General features: G+C 42.6%; 2 protein-coding genes across 5 annotated transcripts in view; both read left to right on the forward strand.

Moving 5' to 3' along the window:
• The window catches only part of LOC113614550 (mitogen-activated protein kinase kinase kinase 15-like), a 99,020-nt gene extending 92,887 nt beyond the window's left edge, over positions 1-6,133 (forward strand). For 3 of the 4 annotated variants that reach the window (XM_027096176.1, XM_027096177.1, XM_027096180.1), the window contains 2 exons: positions 2,565-2,724; positions 5,987-6,133. The gene's annotated coding sequence lies outside the window, so the exon portion shown is untranslated. The remainder of the gene's footprint in view (positions 1-2,564; positions 2,725-5,986) is intronic. The other variant, XM_027096179.1, reaches the window with a different exon arrangement.
• Positions 6,134-7,590: 1,457 nt separating this feature from the next.
• MAP3K15 (mitogen-activated protein kinase kinase kinase 15) overlaps positions 7,591-16,532 on the forward strand; it is a 47,409-nt gene continuing 38,467 nt past the window's right edge. The window contains 2 exon segments of the mRNA XM_027096181.1: positions 7,591-7,701; positions 16,199-16,248. Coding sequence (XP_026951982.1) covers positions 7,693-7,701; positions 16,199-16,248 — 59 coding nt within the window. The 5' untranslated portion in view covers positions 7,591-7,692.

The following is a 16,532-nucleotide window of genomic DNA, read 5'->3' on the forward strand; positions in this document are numbered from 1 at the left end:
ATCACTTCCATCATGGTATAGGTTCTTAGAGGGCGGGGACCTTGTTTTACTCTTAGTTAATCCCCAGTAGCACCCGTGCACTGTATGCTCAAGAGAAATCACTCAGGGTGTTGAAGGGAAGGGAAAGGAAGGGAAATTAAAGTTTGGTACAGCCAAAATAGGAAGCTGTGTTCCCAGCGTCGTGGCCAAGAATTGAACCTCCAGGTCAGGAAATTACTGCCAGTGGCTCCTTCAAGGAAGTCAGAGGAGCCTTTTGCATGCACTTGAGAAGGTCGTGGCAGTGGATACAGGAGCAGATAAAGCGGAGTCTTCTGGTCAGGGCATGATGGCTCCGGTGAGACCGTGAGGGTCACCTTGCTCTCAGAGATGTGCAACATGCAGCTCAGAGAGGCAGGGGCTGGTTCAAGGTCACGGGGCTGGTCAGACACAAACCTGGGACTGCAGTCCCGACTCTGAGTTCAAGACTTGTCTGTCCCCAAGCTGGGCCTGTTTCATTTGTGAATAAGAAGCACAGAGAAGTCACCCTCTCTGCCCTCTTCCCAGATAACTTTTCATAGTAAAAGAAAAATCAAATACAGTAGGATATGGAATTTAAAATCCCCAAGACATACCCAGGGGAGTGGGGGAGAGGTTTCAATTTTATTGGAATTCTGTTGACTAGGGTTGCAATGACTTTCTTGATATCCTCTAGTCCCTCTGAGGGTACTTGTATCATGCCCCAAAGCTCATAAAATCAGATTTTAATTGAGTTTATCATTTATGGTCAGATTTAACTGATAAGTTCTCCCTTCCACAATTTTATGTTTTGTTGGCGTTTGATCCTCTCGTTGTCACACGACTGATAAAATCAGACCTGGTGTACAAAAAGAAATTTTTACATCATTACTTCATTGATCAAATTCTTTTTTTCCTGATCATGATGTCCATACTCACTCGTGGAAGAGAAAGAAAATTTTTATGCGTAGAAAAAAGAATAAATAAGAGAATTAAAAATGGCATGGTTAACCTTTTGGTATAAAAATGGTATTCACAGTTTTGGATCTTGTTTTTTATCCTAATGTAATAGATCCCTGCCCCTTCTCTCACTTTATTATTTTTTTAATAAATTTATTTTATTTTATTTTTGGCTGCATTGGGTCTTCGTTGCACACGGGCTTTCTCTAGTTGTGGCAAGCGGGGGCTACTCTTCGTTGCGGTGCGCGGGCTTCTCATTGCGGTGGCTTCTCTTGTTTCAGAGAATGGGTTCTAGGCACGTGGGCTTCAGTAGTTGTGGTGCGCGGGCTTCAGTAGTTGTGGCTCACGGCCTCTAGAGCACAGGCTCAGTAGTTGTGGCGCACGGGCTTAGTTGCTTTGTGGCATGTGGGATCTTCCCAGACCAGGGCTCGAACCTGTGTCCTCTGTATTGGCTGGTGGATTCTTAACCATTGCGCCATCAGGGAAGCCCCCTTCTCTCACTTTATATGCCACTGCTCTTTGCAATCCAGGATTTTGGCAGTACTGCTTCATACATGAAAAAATAATTCCATTTCATGATATAAGCAAACAGACTGCCTGCAGAGAAAAAGCCTGTACCTGTTGTGATTTCCATGAAATAAAAAATACTCAATGCGCAAATGGAGTATAACTTTAAAAATGATACGTGGACGTCAAATTGTGTTCTACTTTTGGGAGTAGAATTATAATAGGTTTTAAATTTCTTTTGTACCCTTTAATATAGTTTCCTTACTTTATACGATGATCATGGCTTTTATTTTAAAACTCTAAACCCTCTGAGGAAAGATTTTAAAACTCTCTAGTGTTAGTTTCTGTGTTGCTATTATGACATTTTAAAAAATATTTATGTATGTATTTATTTATTTTGGCTGTGCTGTATCTTCGTTGCGGCATGCCAGATCTTTAGTTGCGGGATGCGGGCTTCTTAGTTGCAGCATGCGGGATCTAGTTCCCCAACCAGGGATCACACCCGGGCCCCCTGCATTGGGAGCGTGGAGTCTTACCCACTAGACCACCAGGGAAGTCCCTATTATGACATTTTTAAGAAGCTATCTGACTGCTACATGTGGCTGTTAGTAAACATGGCCGGCTGGAGGAGAGCTGTGAAACAATAAATTAGAGTAGTAAAAATTTTCATGAGAAGGTTGGTTTGTGCTAGTATTTGCACTTTTTCCCTCTACCATAATAAAATGATATAATAGGAATTTGATGGTTCTGTAATTACAGGTATTGCAAAGGGTTTGAGCTCCAGCCATCTCTTTATTCAGGAATCAACCTTGCAGTTTTGCTGATAGTTGCTGGACAGCAATTTGAAACTTCCATGGAGCTAAGGAAAATAGGTAAAGCTGTTTATGACTGCAGATGTTGATATGCTTTGGTAACACAAGTTCAGCATTAAAAATTATGTCCAAATGACCAACATTATATTTCAAAAGGAACAGTTACTGTATGATAGCACCCCTGAGGCAGTAGCCCAAATAAAATGCCCATTTTCTCCTCTAAAGGCTTCCATAATATGGTGGAAACTAGGAAGACTTTTCATAACTTTATCTAAAATTCAAATTCTTAAGGTGTCCGGCTGAACAGTTTGTTGGGAAGAAAAGGGAGCTTGGAGAAAATGAACGATTACTGGGATGTGGGTCATTTCTTCAACGTCAGCATGTTGGCCAGTGATGTTGGGAAAGCTGTCCAGGCAGCAGAGAGGTTGTTCAAACTGAAACCTCCAGTCTGGTGAGTCAGGTCTATGTGTTTTCATCACCCATGTCAATATCTGATCTTGTTCTGAAAGGTTTCCCCCAGGAGGAAAAGGTGTGAATGCCAAAAGTAATAACAATTGCTACGTTTTTCCTTCTGACTTCTTCATTAAAGCAAAGTTAGGGCAGAAAGAGCAACTCTTGAGGCCTTGCTTGGTTTTATGTGACGGGAGGGAAAGACAGACAGACAGACACCCACACACACAATGTATCCCTACATGCTGTCTCCAAGACAAAACTCTCAGCCCTATTAATCTTTTCAGACCACATAGGTCCTCAAGAGCAGAACGTTCTTGGGTATCAGTACATATTGTGCATTTGTGAGAAAGCAGATAGTAAAGCTAAAAGTACACCAAGAAAATGATTTTCATCACAAATGAAAACTGGAACTGAAACACCAATTATAGATATGGTCGAGAAAATGGTGGCCCAGCAGTGGCCCTAGGTTAGCACATTATACAGCCATTAAAATGTACAAGAAGGAATACTTGGAGACATGGAAATGTGTTCATGGTTTATCATTGAATAAGAAAAGCCAGAGGCAGGGTATATTTTTCTATATCAGTGCTCAGACTTGGACATTATCAGAACCACCTGTGTTGATTAAAACACAGATTGCTGGGCCTAACCCTTCAGATTTCTGGTTCAAAGGGTCTAGGGTGGGGCCTGAGAATTTGCATTTAGAAATTACAAGCTGACCTTAGTCTGGGGACCACACTTTGAGAGCTACTGCTTTATATGGACTCATTTTAATTAAAAACCTCTGTTTCATATGTGACTCAGAGGAGGGTCTGGGAGGGTTGGGCAATAGCTGACTTCCCAATAGACGTTAAGCTCCATTAGAGTTGTGGTTATATTATTGATTGCTATAGTTTTGTAATAGATTCTCAGTAGATATTTGTATAATGAAAAAATGATGAGTCATGGATTTGCTCCAACATATTGACAGTGGCTGTCTCAGGGAGGTAGCAGATTAAGAAGTTTGTAACCTGCTTTTTTTTTTTTTTTTTTTTTTTAATTGATTAATTTATTTTTTGGCTGTGTTGGGTCTTCGTTTCTGTGCGAGGGCTTTCTCTAGTTGCGGCAAGCGGGGGCCACTCTTCATCGCGGCGCGCGGGCCTCTCACTATCGCGGACTCGCTTGTTGCGGAGCACAGGCTCCGGACGCGCAGGCCCAGCGGCCATGGCTCACGGGCCCAGCCGCTCCACGGCATGCGGGATCCTCCCAGACCAGGGCCCGAACCCGCATCCCCCGCATCGGCAGGCAGACTCTCAACCGCTGCGCCACCAGGGAAGCCCCTGTAACCTGCTTTTTTAACTCTTATTTTCTGATTTGTATAAAATGCATCTGGATTACTTACATAATTTAAGATTTTTTACTTTTAACGATCCGTATTCGTCTGTCCCCTTCTATTTCTCAGCTCAGTGGGCCAATCTGGACTCTCAGGGGTAGGAATCTCAGCATTCCTATCTAGTTTGACTGTATTTCTTTCCCATCTGGAGGACATAAATTTGACCCCAAAACCCTATTAACCTCTTGAAAGTTTTCTGAGGCTGAGAGAACACAGAGGCAGGCTGAGCTTCCAGCCCTCCTGGAGTGGCTGCTGTTTGCAGAATTCTAATTTTAAGGTGCATTGTTGCATCTGAGCCAGACAGAGCTGACTCTGGAGAGGATACCTGAGGCTTGAATACATTCCTATTACATCAGAACCTGGAGTGTCTTACAGTGTTGGTACCTATTGTTGTGGGTTCAAGACCACCCTGAGGTTCACGATTTGCTAGAAGAACTCACAGAACTCAGAAAAGCTGTTCTACTCATGGTTATGGTTTATTGCAGTGAGAGTATATAGATTAAAAGCAGCAGAGGCAAAAGGCACATAGGGCAGAACTCAGGAGAGACCAGGCATAAGCTTCCAGTTGTCCTCTCCCAGTGGAGTCATGGACAGTGCTTAATTCTCCCAGCAATGATATATGACAACATGTACAAATTATTGTCACCCAGGGAAGTTCACCAAGCCTTGGTGTCCAGGGTTTTTATTGGGGGTCAGTTATGTAGGCATGAAGCACCCATGTAGCCGACCTTAGTCACTGAGTCCCCAGCCTCTCTGGAGATCACACTGATACAGCATGGCCCAGGGTCCCCACCATGAATCATACTGTTAGCGTAAACTAGCTGGCCTGGCGCAAGGCCCCAGGTAGACAGAGACTCTTATCAGGCAGGATATCCCAAGGGCTTAGAAGTGATCTCTCAGAAGCCACTCAAGGGCCAGACCTTTCTTTGGAATGTATACTTGGACAACCCAGTCCTGCTGAATTAATCCTTTACTACACAGTACCCAAGCAAGTCAGTCAGAGCCTAGCTGATCTGCCTTCCCAGGATAGCTCCAGACCTTATCCTCAAAGGGCAAAATAATACTCTGATACTATCAGCAGAAACACCTCCCCACCAACCCCATTCACTACCAGAGAGGATGTGACCACCACTGCCTGGCAACTGTGTTTTCAAAGAGTTCAGTTTGCCTAAAGATAGTAAAGGTGTGGTGAGATTGAAGACCTTATAAATTCAAAATCTACCAGGTCAGATCTAATTTTTTTAAAAAGAAAGTACATTGAGTTTAATATTAGTGATTGCCAGAGGTCAAAGAGGGGATGGGGATGGGAAGGAAGTTGGTGTAGCTATAGAAGGGAAACCTGAGGGATCCTTGTGGATGGAAGTATTTTCTCTCTTGACTGTATCAATGTCAGTATCCTGATTGTGATATTATTCTAGAATTTTACATGATGTTACCATTGCGATAAACCAAGGGCACGTGGGATCTCGCTGTATTGTTTCTTATAACTATGTAGATCTATAATTACCTCAAAATAAAAAGGGTAGTTAGAAAAGAAGACACTGAGTTTGAAATTTTTTCATTTTGCAGTTGCTTTGAACTTCAAACCACTTGCTCTTGTTAATTAAGATAGCAAATGCTTGCCAGTCTCTATGCTTTGAACACAATGTACCAAAACTGAGGTTTAGCCCAATGTTCGTAAAAGCCTTGTTGTATGTTTGTTGGACAAGCTTATTTTGCCCCCTTTGGGTTTCTTTTAATTAAGTATGTGGCTGGCAAATTATTAAGAAGCACTTGCTACACACTATGAATTTAAGAAATAAGGCTTTTGGGAAACTTCTTTTAAAGGAAGTAGAATTGAATTCCGTTTCTTTGGGAATTAATTTATTGGTGCTCATGATTTTTCCAGGTACCTGCGATCATTCGTTCAGAACTTGTTATTAATTCAGCGCTTCAAGAAACCCATTATTGAACATTCACCCAGGCAAGAACGGCTGAACTTCTGGTTAGATATAATTTTTGAGGCAACAAATGAAGTTACTAATGGACTCAGATTTCCAGTAAGAGATGCTAAATCCATTTTTTTAAGATTAAAAAAAAGAAACTGGGGTTGGTACTATCTAATTATTGAATACTCTGAAAGGAAGAAACCCTTAGAGTAATTGAAAATGTTAAGAGATCCATCAGTCTTACGTAGAATCAGCCAGCGAGAGATCAACTCACTAGAAAAAGCTGGCTATATCCTCTAAAATAGTGGTTCTCAACTAGGAGTGATTTTTGTCCCCCAGAGGCCGTTTGGCAACGTCTGGAGACATTTTGGTTGTCACAACTGTGGGAAAGGTGTTGCTACTGGCATCTAGTGGGGTGGAGGCCAAGGATGCCACTAAACCTCCCACAATGCACAGGACAGTCTCCTGCCCCCAACACAAAATTATCCAGCCCAAAATGTGCATAGTGCTGAGGAGGAGAAACTTGGTTCCACAACAATGCAACACTAATAGTAAAATTTTCGAATTCACAGCTGTTTCCTGTTGAGCTTTGGTTTGCCTCCAATGCCACTAATTACTTTTTAAAACGTCATTGAAAAGCAAAATCGCTTTTAGCTTTTCATTGAGTTTTTGTTTCAATTTTATGATCATCTTATAAGGAGTCATGAGTAAGACATCTAAGCATCCCAGAAACTGAACTTCAGATAATTGTGTTTCGTGTTTATGTCATAAGATTTTGTGAACATTCAGTGTTCAGAATTTCATGAAACATTGAATAAAAGATTATGTTGTTTGAAATGATTATGATAATGATTTTGTGCCTGGGCAATACATTTTTAAATCTTCTGTGAATTATGAAATATTTCAAACCTACTGAAAGGTACAAAAAAATAATGGAACAGACCCTCATGTTATCTCTACCCAGCTTAGCAATAAACATGTTGCTTTATTTGCTTTGGAAATTCATTCTCCCTCTCTCTCTCTCCCCCTTTTTCACCCCGTTCCTCTTCATCTCTCCGTCCTTCTCTCCTTCCTTCCTTCCCTCCCTCTCCCCCAGCAAAATAAAATATGACTGATGGACTGTCACCTCACTCTTCATCCTCTTGCATTTTTTGCAGACTTGGGTACCTACCTGTGGATCCTCAAGTTTACTTCCTAATTTCTCTCTAAAAGTGTAGCCTTCCTCTTTCTTCTCTGTGACGTCCTCAGGCAAGCCTTTCTTGGCCCCTCTGTCTAAAGAAGTGTCCCCCACCCCTTCCTCACCATTATTCTGCCTTTTTTTCTTCAGAGGTCTGTATATTACCTTACTGCATATCCTTATCTGTTAGTTATACTATCTGCCCCATCAGAACATAGACCTCCCATAGGGAAGGGATTGTGGGCCGCCGTATCCACCGGTCCTAGAGCAGGGTTGCTGCATAGTAGGTACACGTAGAGGATCTGCGGAGTCCAGAGCTTCCCACGTCCTCACTGGGCAAGATAACCTATGTGGCATGTTCCCACGCATTACAGAAATCTGTTCTTTTAGGTCTGGTGATGGAACCAACCAAAGTCTTCCAGCCTTCGTATGTCTCTATAAACAGTGAAGCCTGAGGAGAGGACAGTTTCTCTGTGGCACGTCTCACCCATGGAAATGGTAAGAAAACAATCATAAACAGCTCTCTCTTTATTCTGTATTATTTAATGAAAAATTCAGTTTTGAAGTAGGAGAGTCAACTATATTGTAGTACTTGAAAGAACAGGCACCCATGCCTAACTTCTGAGTTACAGGACTATATGAGAGAGTGTAATCACAGATGGAGGAAAGGAAGCAGGGTTTTCCAAATATATATATTTGTATTATATGTATAGCTATGTGTGTATATACATATGTGTATATACACGTGTGTGTGTGTATATATGTGTTTATATACGAATGAATATAAACTTGTGGAAAAAAATGAGTTAAACCATGAAGGAAGTGGATAAGGAATAAAGTGCAAGTCCCTCCAAATCCCCCAAACTTGGTATGTATTCCCATCACCAATGATTTGATGGATGTCCATCTATACCTTTCTCTAAGCTCAGTTATATATGTATAATGTGTGTATACATGTATCCCTTGTATATATAATATACATATGTATAGGGGGAAGAAGCATTTTCATTAACGTGAGATCATATGGTGAGATTTGTTATTTTGCAACTTACTCTTTTTAAACGATCCATACATCGTGGACAGTTTTTCACATAGCACACACTGATCCACCCGATTTTTAAAATGTGATGTTCCCTATATTCCCATATCATGGTGGTGCATTTCTGGGTATGGATGAGCCATAATTTATTTTACCACTGTCCTGCTAATGCACATTTAGGTTTCAGTTTTGCATTCTAGCTGATGGTAAATACGCCAGTGCACATCCTGGTGGTTACACCATACCACGTGCGTGTAGATGTTTCAGGAGCAAAGAGTCCCAGAATTGGACCTGCTGGCTTCAAGACTACATATGTTTAAAATTTGATAGCTACTGTCAAATTCGTACCATTCTAATTTATACCCACACCAGCAATATAGGAGTGGAAACATTTTCTTTGCCCATTAAAGATATTACGCAAATGCTGGGCCAGGCCTCACGTTTTGTGGTAACAGCTATATTTTCATCTGTACTTGTCTAAAGTACTTCATCAGATTTTTTCTTTAATAAAATATTTTGTAGTAATAAAAATAGGTAGCACCTTTGACAAGTACATTAGATCTATTTGCTATGTCTGTGTTTTCATGGAGTGTGGGGAGAGTTCTGCCATCAACTTGGCAAAGAAGGATTTTTTTCCCCCTGGAAACGAGAGTGAGCAATTATGTCTTAATCAGGTAAAAATAAGCAATATCTTCAAAAATAAAATACAACATCAGAGAATAAGGAGAGGCTTAGAATCATATTGGAAAATCTTTATCAGAGGGCTTCCCTGGTGGCGCGGTGGTAGAGAGTCCGCCTACCGATGCAGGGGACATGGGTTCGTGCCCCGGTCCGGGATGCAGCGGAGCGGCTGGGCCCATGAACCATGGCCGCTGAGCCTGCGCGTCCGGAGCCTGTGCTCCGCAGCGGGCGGGGCCGCAACAGTGAGAAGCCCGCGTACAGCAAAAAAAAAAAAAAAATCTTTATCAGAAATAGTCATGATACAACAACTTTCCATTGTTCAATGGGTATAAAGTTTCAGTTATGCTAGGTAAATAGGTCATAGAGAGCTGCTGTACAGCACAGTGCCTGTAGTTAACAATATGGGATTGTGCACTTCACATTTGTTAAGAGGGTAAATACCATATTTGTTCTTACCACACACACAAATAAAAACAAAACCCAAGGGACACAAGGACACTTTGGGAGGTGTTGGATATATCTAGTACCTTGATTGTGGTGATGGTATCACAAGTGCTGGCATAGGTCCAAACTCATCAAATTATGCACATTAAATAGGTGCAGTTCTTTCTATATCAGTTATACTTCGATAAAGGTACATATGAAAAATATATAGTCATGAATGATATTTCCAGTTGCCTTAGTCTGCTTGAGCTGCTGTAACAGAACACCACAGACTGCGTGGCTTAAACCAGTGGTCCCCAACCTTTTTGGCACCAGGGACCGGTTTTGTGGAAGACAGTTTTTCCACAGACCTGGGGGGCGGGGGGGATGATTCAGGCGGTAATGTGAGCGATGGGGAGCGGCAGATGAAGCTTCGGTCACTCGCCCGCCCACTCGCCTGCCCACTCGCCCACTCTCGGCTCATCTCCTGCTGTGCAGCTGGATTCCTAACAGGCCGCAGACCGGTACTGGTCCACAGACCGGTACTGGTCTGCAGCCCAGGGTTTGGGGACCCCTGGCTCAAACAACAGAAATTTATTTCTCGCAGTCCTGGAGGCTGGAAAGTCTGAGATCAGGGTGCCTGCATGGTCAGGTTCTGGTGAGAACCCTCTTCCTGGTTTGCAGATGGTGGTCTTCTTGCCCTCTTCTCACATAATGGAAAGAGAGAGAGAGAACTCTCTCCTGTCTCTTCTTATATAGGGTACTAATCCCATCACGAGGGCTCCACCCTGGTGACCTAATCACCTGTCAAAGGCCACCATCTCCAAATACCATCACACTGGGGGTTAGGGCTCCAACATAGAATTTGTGGAGACACAAACGTTAAGTCTATAACACAAATGTAAGCCAGTAACCTTGCCTAATATTTAACAGCGAAGCAACCTTCTCCTCATTGATAAGAGAGTCAATAGCCATTAGTGAAGATGAGCTGCCGTAATGTGCTGGGGTATTTTTCCTGCACTGTGTGCTTTAAATATTTGAGCAAAAGAGAAGGAGCTAGAATAAGATACATACATGGTGTTCATACAGATATATCTCATTTGAAGAATGCATGTATCTTCTATTAAATTTGCCTCTTTGGTTTCTTTTTTAACCTTTTAAGTATAACACACACAGAAAAGTGCATAACTCATAAATGTACAGTTTGATGGATTTTTTATCAAGTGAACACGCGTAAGTAACCAGTGCAACCCAGGGAAGGGAACATTAGCAGGCCCCCACCCCCCAAAGCCCTACTTATGTTCCCCCCTCCAGGTACCACTGCCATGAAGCACCCTGTCCTCAGTGTTGGGATTCTTGTAGTAGAGGCCAACCTTGCTTACATTTTTTGTGTCATTGATGCCACTGTGACGCAAGAGAATTTTCAAAATTCTATTCTGTAACCTCACTATTCCATTGATAGATGTAACAAAACACCTCATTTTTAAATTTTTTTAAATTGATCTATGTCACCTCAATTTTTTCATATTTCTTTTTTTTTTATAAATTTATTTATTTTTTTTGGCTGTGTTGGTTCTTCGTTTCTGCGCGAGGGCTTTCTCTAGTTGCGGTGAGTGGGGGCCACTCCTCATCGCGGTGCGCGGGCCTCTCACTATCTCGGCCTCTCTTGTTGCGGAGCACAGGCTCCAGATGCGCAGGCTCAGTAGTTGTGGCTCAAGGGCCCAGTTGCTCCGCGGCATGTGGGATCTTCCCAGACCAGGGCTCGAACCCGTGTTCCCTGCATTGGCAGGCAGACTCTCAACCACTGCGCCACCAGGGAAGCCCCATCGTTTTTTAATTTTTATTGGGGTATAGTTGATTTACAATGTTGTGTTAGTTTCAAGTGTACAGCAAAGTGAATCTGTTATACATATATCCACTCTTTTTTAGATTCTTTTCCCATATAGGCCATTATAAAGTATTGAGTAGAGTTCCCTGTGCTATATAGTAGGTCCTTATTAGTTATCCATTTTATATATAGTAGTGGGTATGTGTCAATCCCAATCTCCCAATTTATCCCTCCCCCCGTTACCCCCCGGTAACCATAAGTTTATTTTTTACATCTGTAACTCTATTTCTGTTTTGTAGATAAGTTCATTTGTAGCCTTTTTTTTTTTAGATTCCACATGTAAGCGATATCATATATTTGTCTTTCTGTGTCTGACTTACTTCACTCAGTATGACAATCTCTACGTCCATCCGTGTTGCTGCAAATGGCATTATTTTGTTCATTTTACGACTGAGTAATATTCCATTGTATATATGTACCAAATCTTCTTTATCTATTCCTCTGTTGATGGACATTTAGGTTGCTTCCATGTCCTGGCTATTGTAAATAGTGCTGCAGTGAACATTGGGGTGCATGTGTTTTTTTGAATTATGGTTTTCTCAGGGTATATGCCCAGGAGTGGGATTGCTGGGTCGTATGGTAGTTCTGTTTTTAGTTTTATAAGGAACCTCCATACTGTTCTCCATAGTGGCTGTATCAATTTACATTCCCACCAACAGTGCAAGAGGGTTCCCTTTTCTCCACACCCTCTCCAGCATTTATTGTTTGTAGATTTTTTGATGATGGCCGTTCTGACTGGTGTGAACACCTCATATTTTGACAAGTAGTTGTGGAAAAAACTAATCCTATTAAAGTGACTCTTCATACTTTTAGAGCAAAATGGTTTTGTTCTCATGGAATTCTACAAATCTATAATGGTTGCAGGTCTTTAATGGGAATTTCCATTGGTACATATAGTATCTCACTAGTTGTAAATGTGTTACTTTGTGTATGTAGTCTGTAATAAGAAATAGAAAGAACTCTATAAGCAGCAAATGCTAGTTTTCCTTGACTGAGGAAATGTTTTGCACAGTGCTTGGTAGTTGTCAGAGCAAGTGTCTGAGAGAAATATAAATTGCCTTTTTTTCTTTGAGAGGAAGGCTTTGCTTTTGCCTTCATTTACATTTTAAAAATTCTGCAGGTTGTGGAAGCAAGCAGATTAGCCTGGAGTGAAATGATAACTTCTCTGCACAGACTTGCAGTTCTTCCCGGTGTGCTGTGGTGGTGGGAAGCAATCACACAGGCACACGTTCACCTGCAGACAGCGCCGCTGTAACATTAGATTAAGGTCTGCTTCATCAGCCGGGGATTCAGAAACGTACGCTGGTCAGTGTTTAACCACCAGCTCTCCAGGGGATATGGGAGCAGAGGGCCGATATGTAGTGTTTACTGATTTCTGTGGTGTAAATACTCCCGTCATGGCCAGTTTCACGCAAGCAACATCAGGTCACCGAGCACAGGGTTAGGAAGAGACGTGCACAACTGGCCTCCCAAGCTGGTGCGAGCTCGCCCAGCACAGCGATGCGGAGAGGCTGCACAGAGCAGGCGCAAATGCAGTGTTTCTCCCTCAGCTTCTCGTGGGCCCCAGAGTCACCAACAGGTGCACTGTGGCCACCATTGCTATCCATACGGGTAGGGCTGCTGGTTTTGGAAAGCTCTTTGGGAGGTGCCTTTTATGCTTATATTAGCGACTGGAACATCTCACACAAAAAGTCTATGCTTTTAACAACAACCAAAAAAAAAAGTCTATGTTTTTAACACAAAAATCCCCCCTCCCTGAAAGTCTGCATCCTGGGGGTAGGAGGGCAGAGGCTGAGTCAGCACCTAGGGGATCCTGAAGGAGTCCCCTCCCTCTGACTTCCCGGCCCATTTCTCCAGAGCCCACCCCGGCTCTGCTTCCAATGCACTGTTACTGGGGGCTTCTGGCACTGTGGAAAGCTAAAATCTTGAATCTGTTTCCTCATCGTGATTTGGTGAAATATCCCCTCTCAGGAAAGATTAGAATGCTGCCTTACAGGAGGCTCGGGACAGGAGGAGAACAGTCACAGCTTTCCTGATTGACCCGCCCGGACACCACCAGATAGCTCATGAAAAACTCCCCTTGCAGACACAGGAGAGCACAGACTTCGCGGTTCCATTTGTATAATATTCCAGAACAGGCAACACTCTCCACAGTGGGACACGTCAGAATAGCAGTTGCCTTTGGGTCGACAGGAGTGGCTGGGAACAGGGGATCTGAGCGAATCTTCTGGGCTGCTGCTAACGTTCTGTCTCTTGGTTTAGATGCTGGTTACAGTGGCTTTTCATTTTGTGGAAATTGATTGAGATGATTACTGTAGCCTTTTCTGAATGCATGCCGAATTTCAGCTTAAAAGTTTAGTAATGATTTAAAAAACACTTGTAGTGGCCCTCTTGATATTCCCCAATCATTATTGGATCCTGTGACTTTGCAGATAAAACTCAAAGTCTTTTATTAAGTATCGAGCCCCTATATAACCCTGTCCTCCTTCTCCTCCCTCCTTCTCCTCTTGCTCCCCGACCCTCAGCCCCAGCCAGACCTTCATCTGTCATCTCACAGTCCCCTGAGCTGGCCCTGCAGGAGTTCACGTCTGCACTTCTGTTCTCATCCTTCTCCCTCCCTGGAATTCGTTCTTCCAATTACCCAAGTCCTAACTTTTGCAGAGGTATCTCTAACCACCCTTTCCCGCCTTCTGTCCTTCCATTGAATGTCTGTTCGCTACCCAGTTGTCTGCATCATGTGCAAAGTACATCCTATCGCTTATTTATCCGTTTTCCAAAGTGTCTCCCCAGCTTCTCTGCAAGCCCATGCACGACTTCTATATTTGTATGTCTGTAGGACCTATGAAGCAGGAACCCCCCACCCAATCCCTATTGATTATGATGTAAAGGGAAAGCGGAGGGGAGCTCCGTGTGGTTTACTTCTTTTTTAAAAAATTTTTTTAGATTTAATTTTTTTGGCCTCACCACACAGCATGTAGGATCTTAGTTCCCTGACCAAGGATCAAACCCGTGCCCCCTGCAGTGGAAGTGCAGAGTCTTAACCACTGGACTGCCAGGGAAGTCCCTCCGTGTGGTTTACTTCTTAACCAGTAAAGCTTCCTCCCAAATCGAGAAGTTCCCTAAAGGTACCCTAGAGTAAACCTACTTGAAAAGTTGTGTGGTTGAGCTTTCTATATACATACAGCCTCTTTCAGGCTCTCTCGAATCTGCCCTCATTGATATTTCTGTACCTGAATCCAAAGCAGACTCCTGTTCTCCACCACTACCCTCTTTCAGTGACTTGGAACACATCCCTCCTCTGAAATATACTCAGTCTTTCTATAAAGATGGGTCTGATGTGATAGCTTTCATGTTTTCATCCACTTGCATCTTTCACAGCTCTCAGTGATTCTCACACAGAGGGGAGGCTTAAAGTCCTGATGATGGCCTCCAAAGGCCTGCATGATCTCCCTAACCTTCTCTCCCACTCCCCCTTCACTCACTCCACTCCCATCTCACTCCCCTCCTTGCTGGTCCCCAAACATGCAAAGCACACTGCTGCCTCAGGGCCTTTTGCACTTGCTGTTTCCTCTGCCTGGAACTGGTCCCCCAGTTACCTGCATGGCTCACTCCCTCACCCCCTTTAGCTTTCTGCTTGAAAACTCATGACTTCCTGCCCCACCTAATGCTCTTTGCTGTGTTATTTGTGTTCATAGCACTTTTCACCCTCCACCATGCTCTTCACTTACTATTTGATTTATTACCTATCTTCCCTCACTCGATTGTAAGCCCCATGAGGGCAGGGGTTTTGTCATTCTCTGCCATGTCCCTGCTGGTATGTTGCCTAGTGCATAATAGGTGTTTCATCAACATGTCTGGATGGATCCTCTCCCATTGGGAACGATCCTCCCAACTGTGCCTGTTGTCATTGCTCCAGGATGGCAGGAAACTTGTCACCCGATCGCTTGTGGCTGTTCTGAGCCATACGCTCAGTTATCTGGCTCTCACACTTCTCTGGGAGGCTTAGCTGGTCATTTATGGCATTCCTCAGGCTAACCTAATGTATTTGCTTATTTAAAATTATTCTCTGTTGTTGTAATGTATTGGTATTGTAGCCTATGGCTCTTCTAAAACTGGGAATTCAGACACTCCTTGTGAGGCTTAGCTTTGTTCATAGTTTAAGGGCAAGGGATGGTGGTGGAGGGAGAGGACAGAGTTATATATGTATTTTTTAAGTGCATCTTGTACAGATTGAAATCCCAGTTAGTCTTTGTATTAGTCATGGTAGACTAGACGCTAAAACAAACAACCCCCAAATATCAGTTTATCTATGATGATAAAAGTTCATCTATGTCTCATGTCATGTCCAGGTTGGCAGGGTCCGCATTCCATCTGGTAGTGGATGGGGAAAGAGAATGTAGAGGAGAGGATTGCTGTGGAGGTTTCTAATGAGCCAAGCCCACAGGTGGAGCACATCACTCTTGTTCACATCCCATTGGTCAGAACTCCATCGAATGACCCCACCTAACTGCACAGGAGGCTGGGAAATGTAGTCTAGTTATGTGCCCAGGGAGAAAAAGAAATGAAGATTGGTGAACACTGACTGGTGTCTGCCACATTCTTGCCTCTCCAAACATTTTTGTGGGTCATTCAAGTTGGGTGGGCTGTTCCCAAACTCATCTTAGAGTTTTCCTGATACGTTGACAGAAGATGAAAGGCTGCTCACTGTGTATGTACTGTATGCCTGTTGTTTCTATTTCATATTTAGATCATTTGTTCTAAACTGGATAAGAGATACAAATGAATTTTTACAATAGGTTAGAAAATGTTTCTGGTGTTCCAAGTTATGCGAAATATCTTGCTTTAACTGCTAAATTCTATTGAAAGTAAAAAATAGCAGAAGCAATTGACCATAGAATGAAAGCAAAAATGATTCTTTGCATGGAAAACATCAAACCACTGACTTTTGTCCTTGATACCTGCAGAAACAAATTCATGAATGGAATTTTACAGCCTCTTCCATTAGAGGAATAAGGTAAGAACATAAGAGAAGATGTAATTATTGTTTTAATACAAATAATGATGTTGTTTTTATCACTTTGTTTGTACTTATTTATAATACGTGGTGTTCTCATTTTTAACAGAATCCAAAACAGACTATTTTCTCTCTTGTTGCCCTGCCCGAGCTTGTTCATCATGTGCTGCTGGTAAGGCTTCTCGGCTTGTTATAGCAGAGTAGCTGTTTTTGTATCCAACAGACGAAACTCTCTTGTCTCAAACTTTTTTTTTTTTTTTTTTTTTTTTTTTTTTTTTTTTTTT

Source organism: Aethalodelphis obliquidens, unplaced genomic scaffold (genome assembly GCF_003676395.1).
Source record: "Aethalodelphis obliquidens isolate GAN/ISIS:26980383/991018 unplaced genomic scaffold, ASM367639v1 scaffold99, whole genome shotgun sequence".
NCBI lineage: Eukaryota > Metazoa > Chordata > Mammalia > Artiodactyla > Delphinidae > Aethalodelphis > Aethalodelphis obliquidens.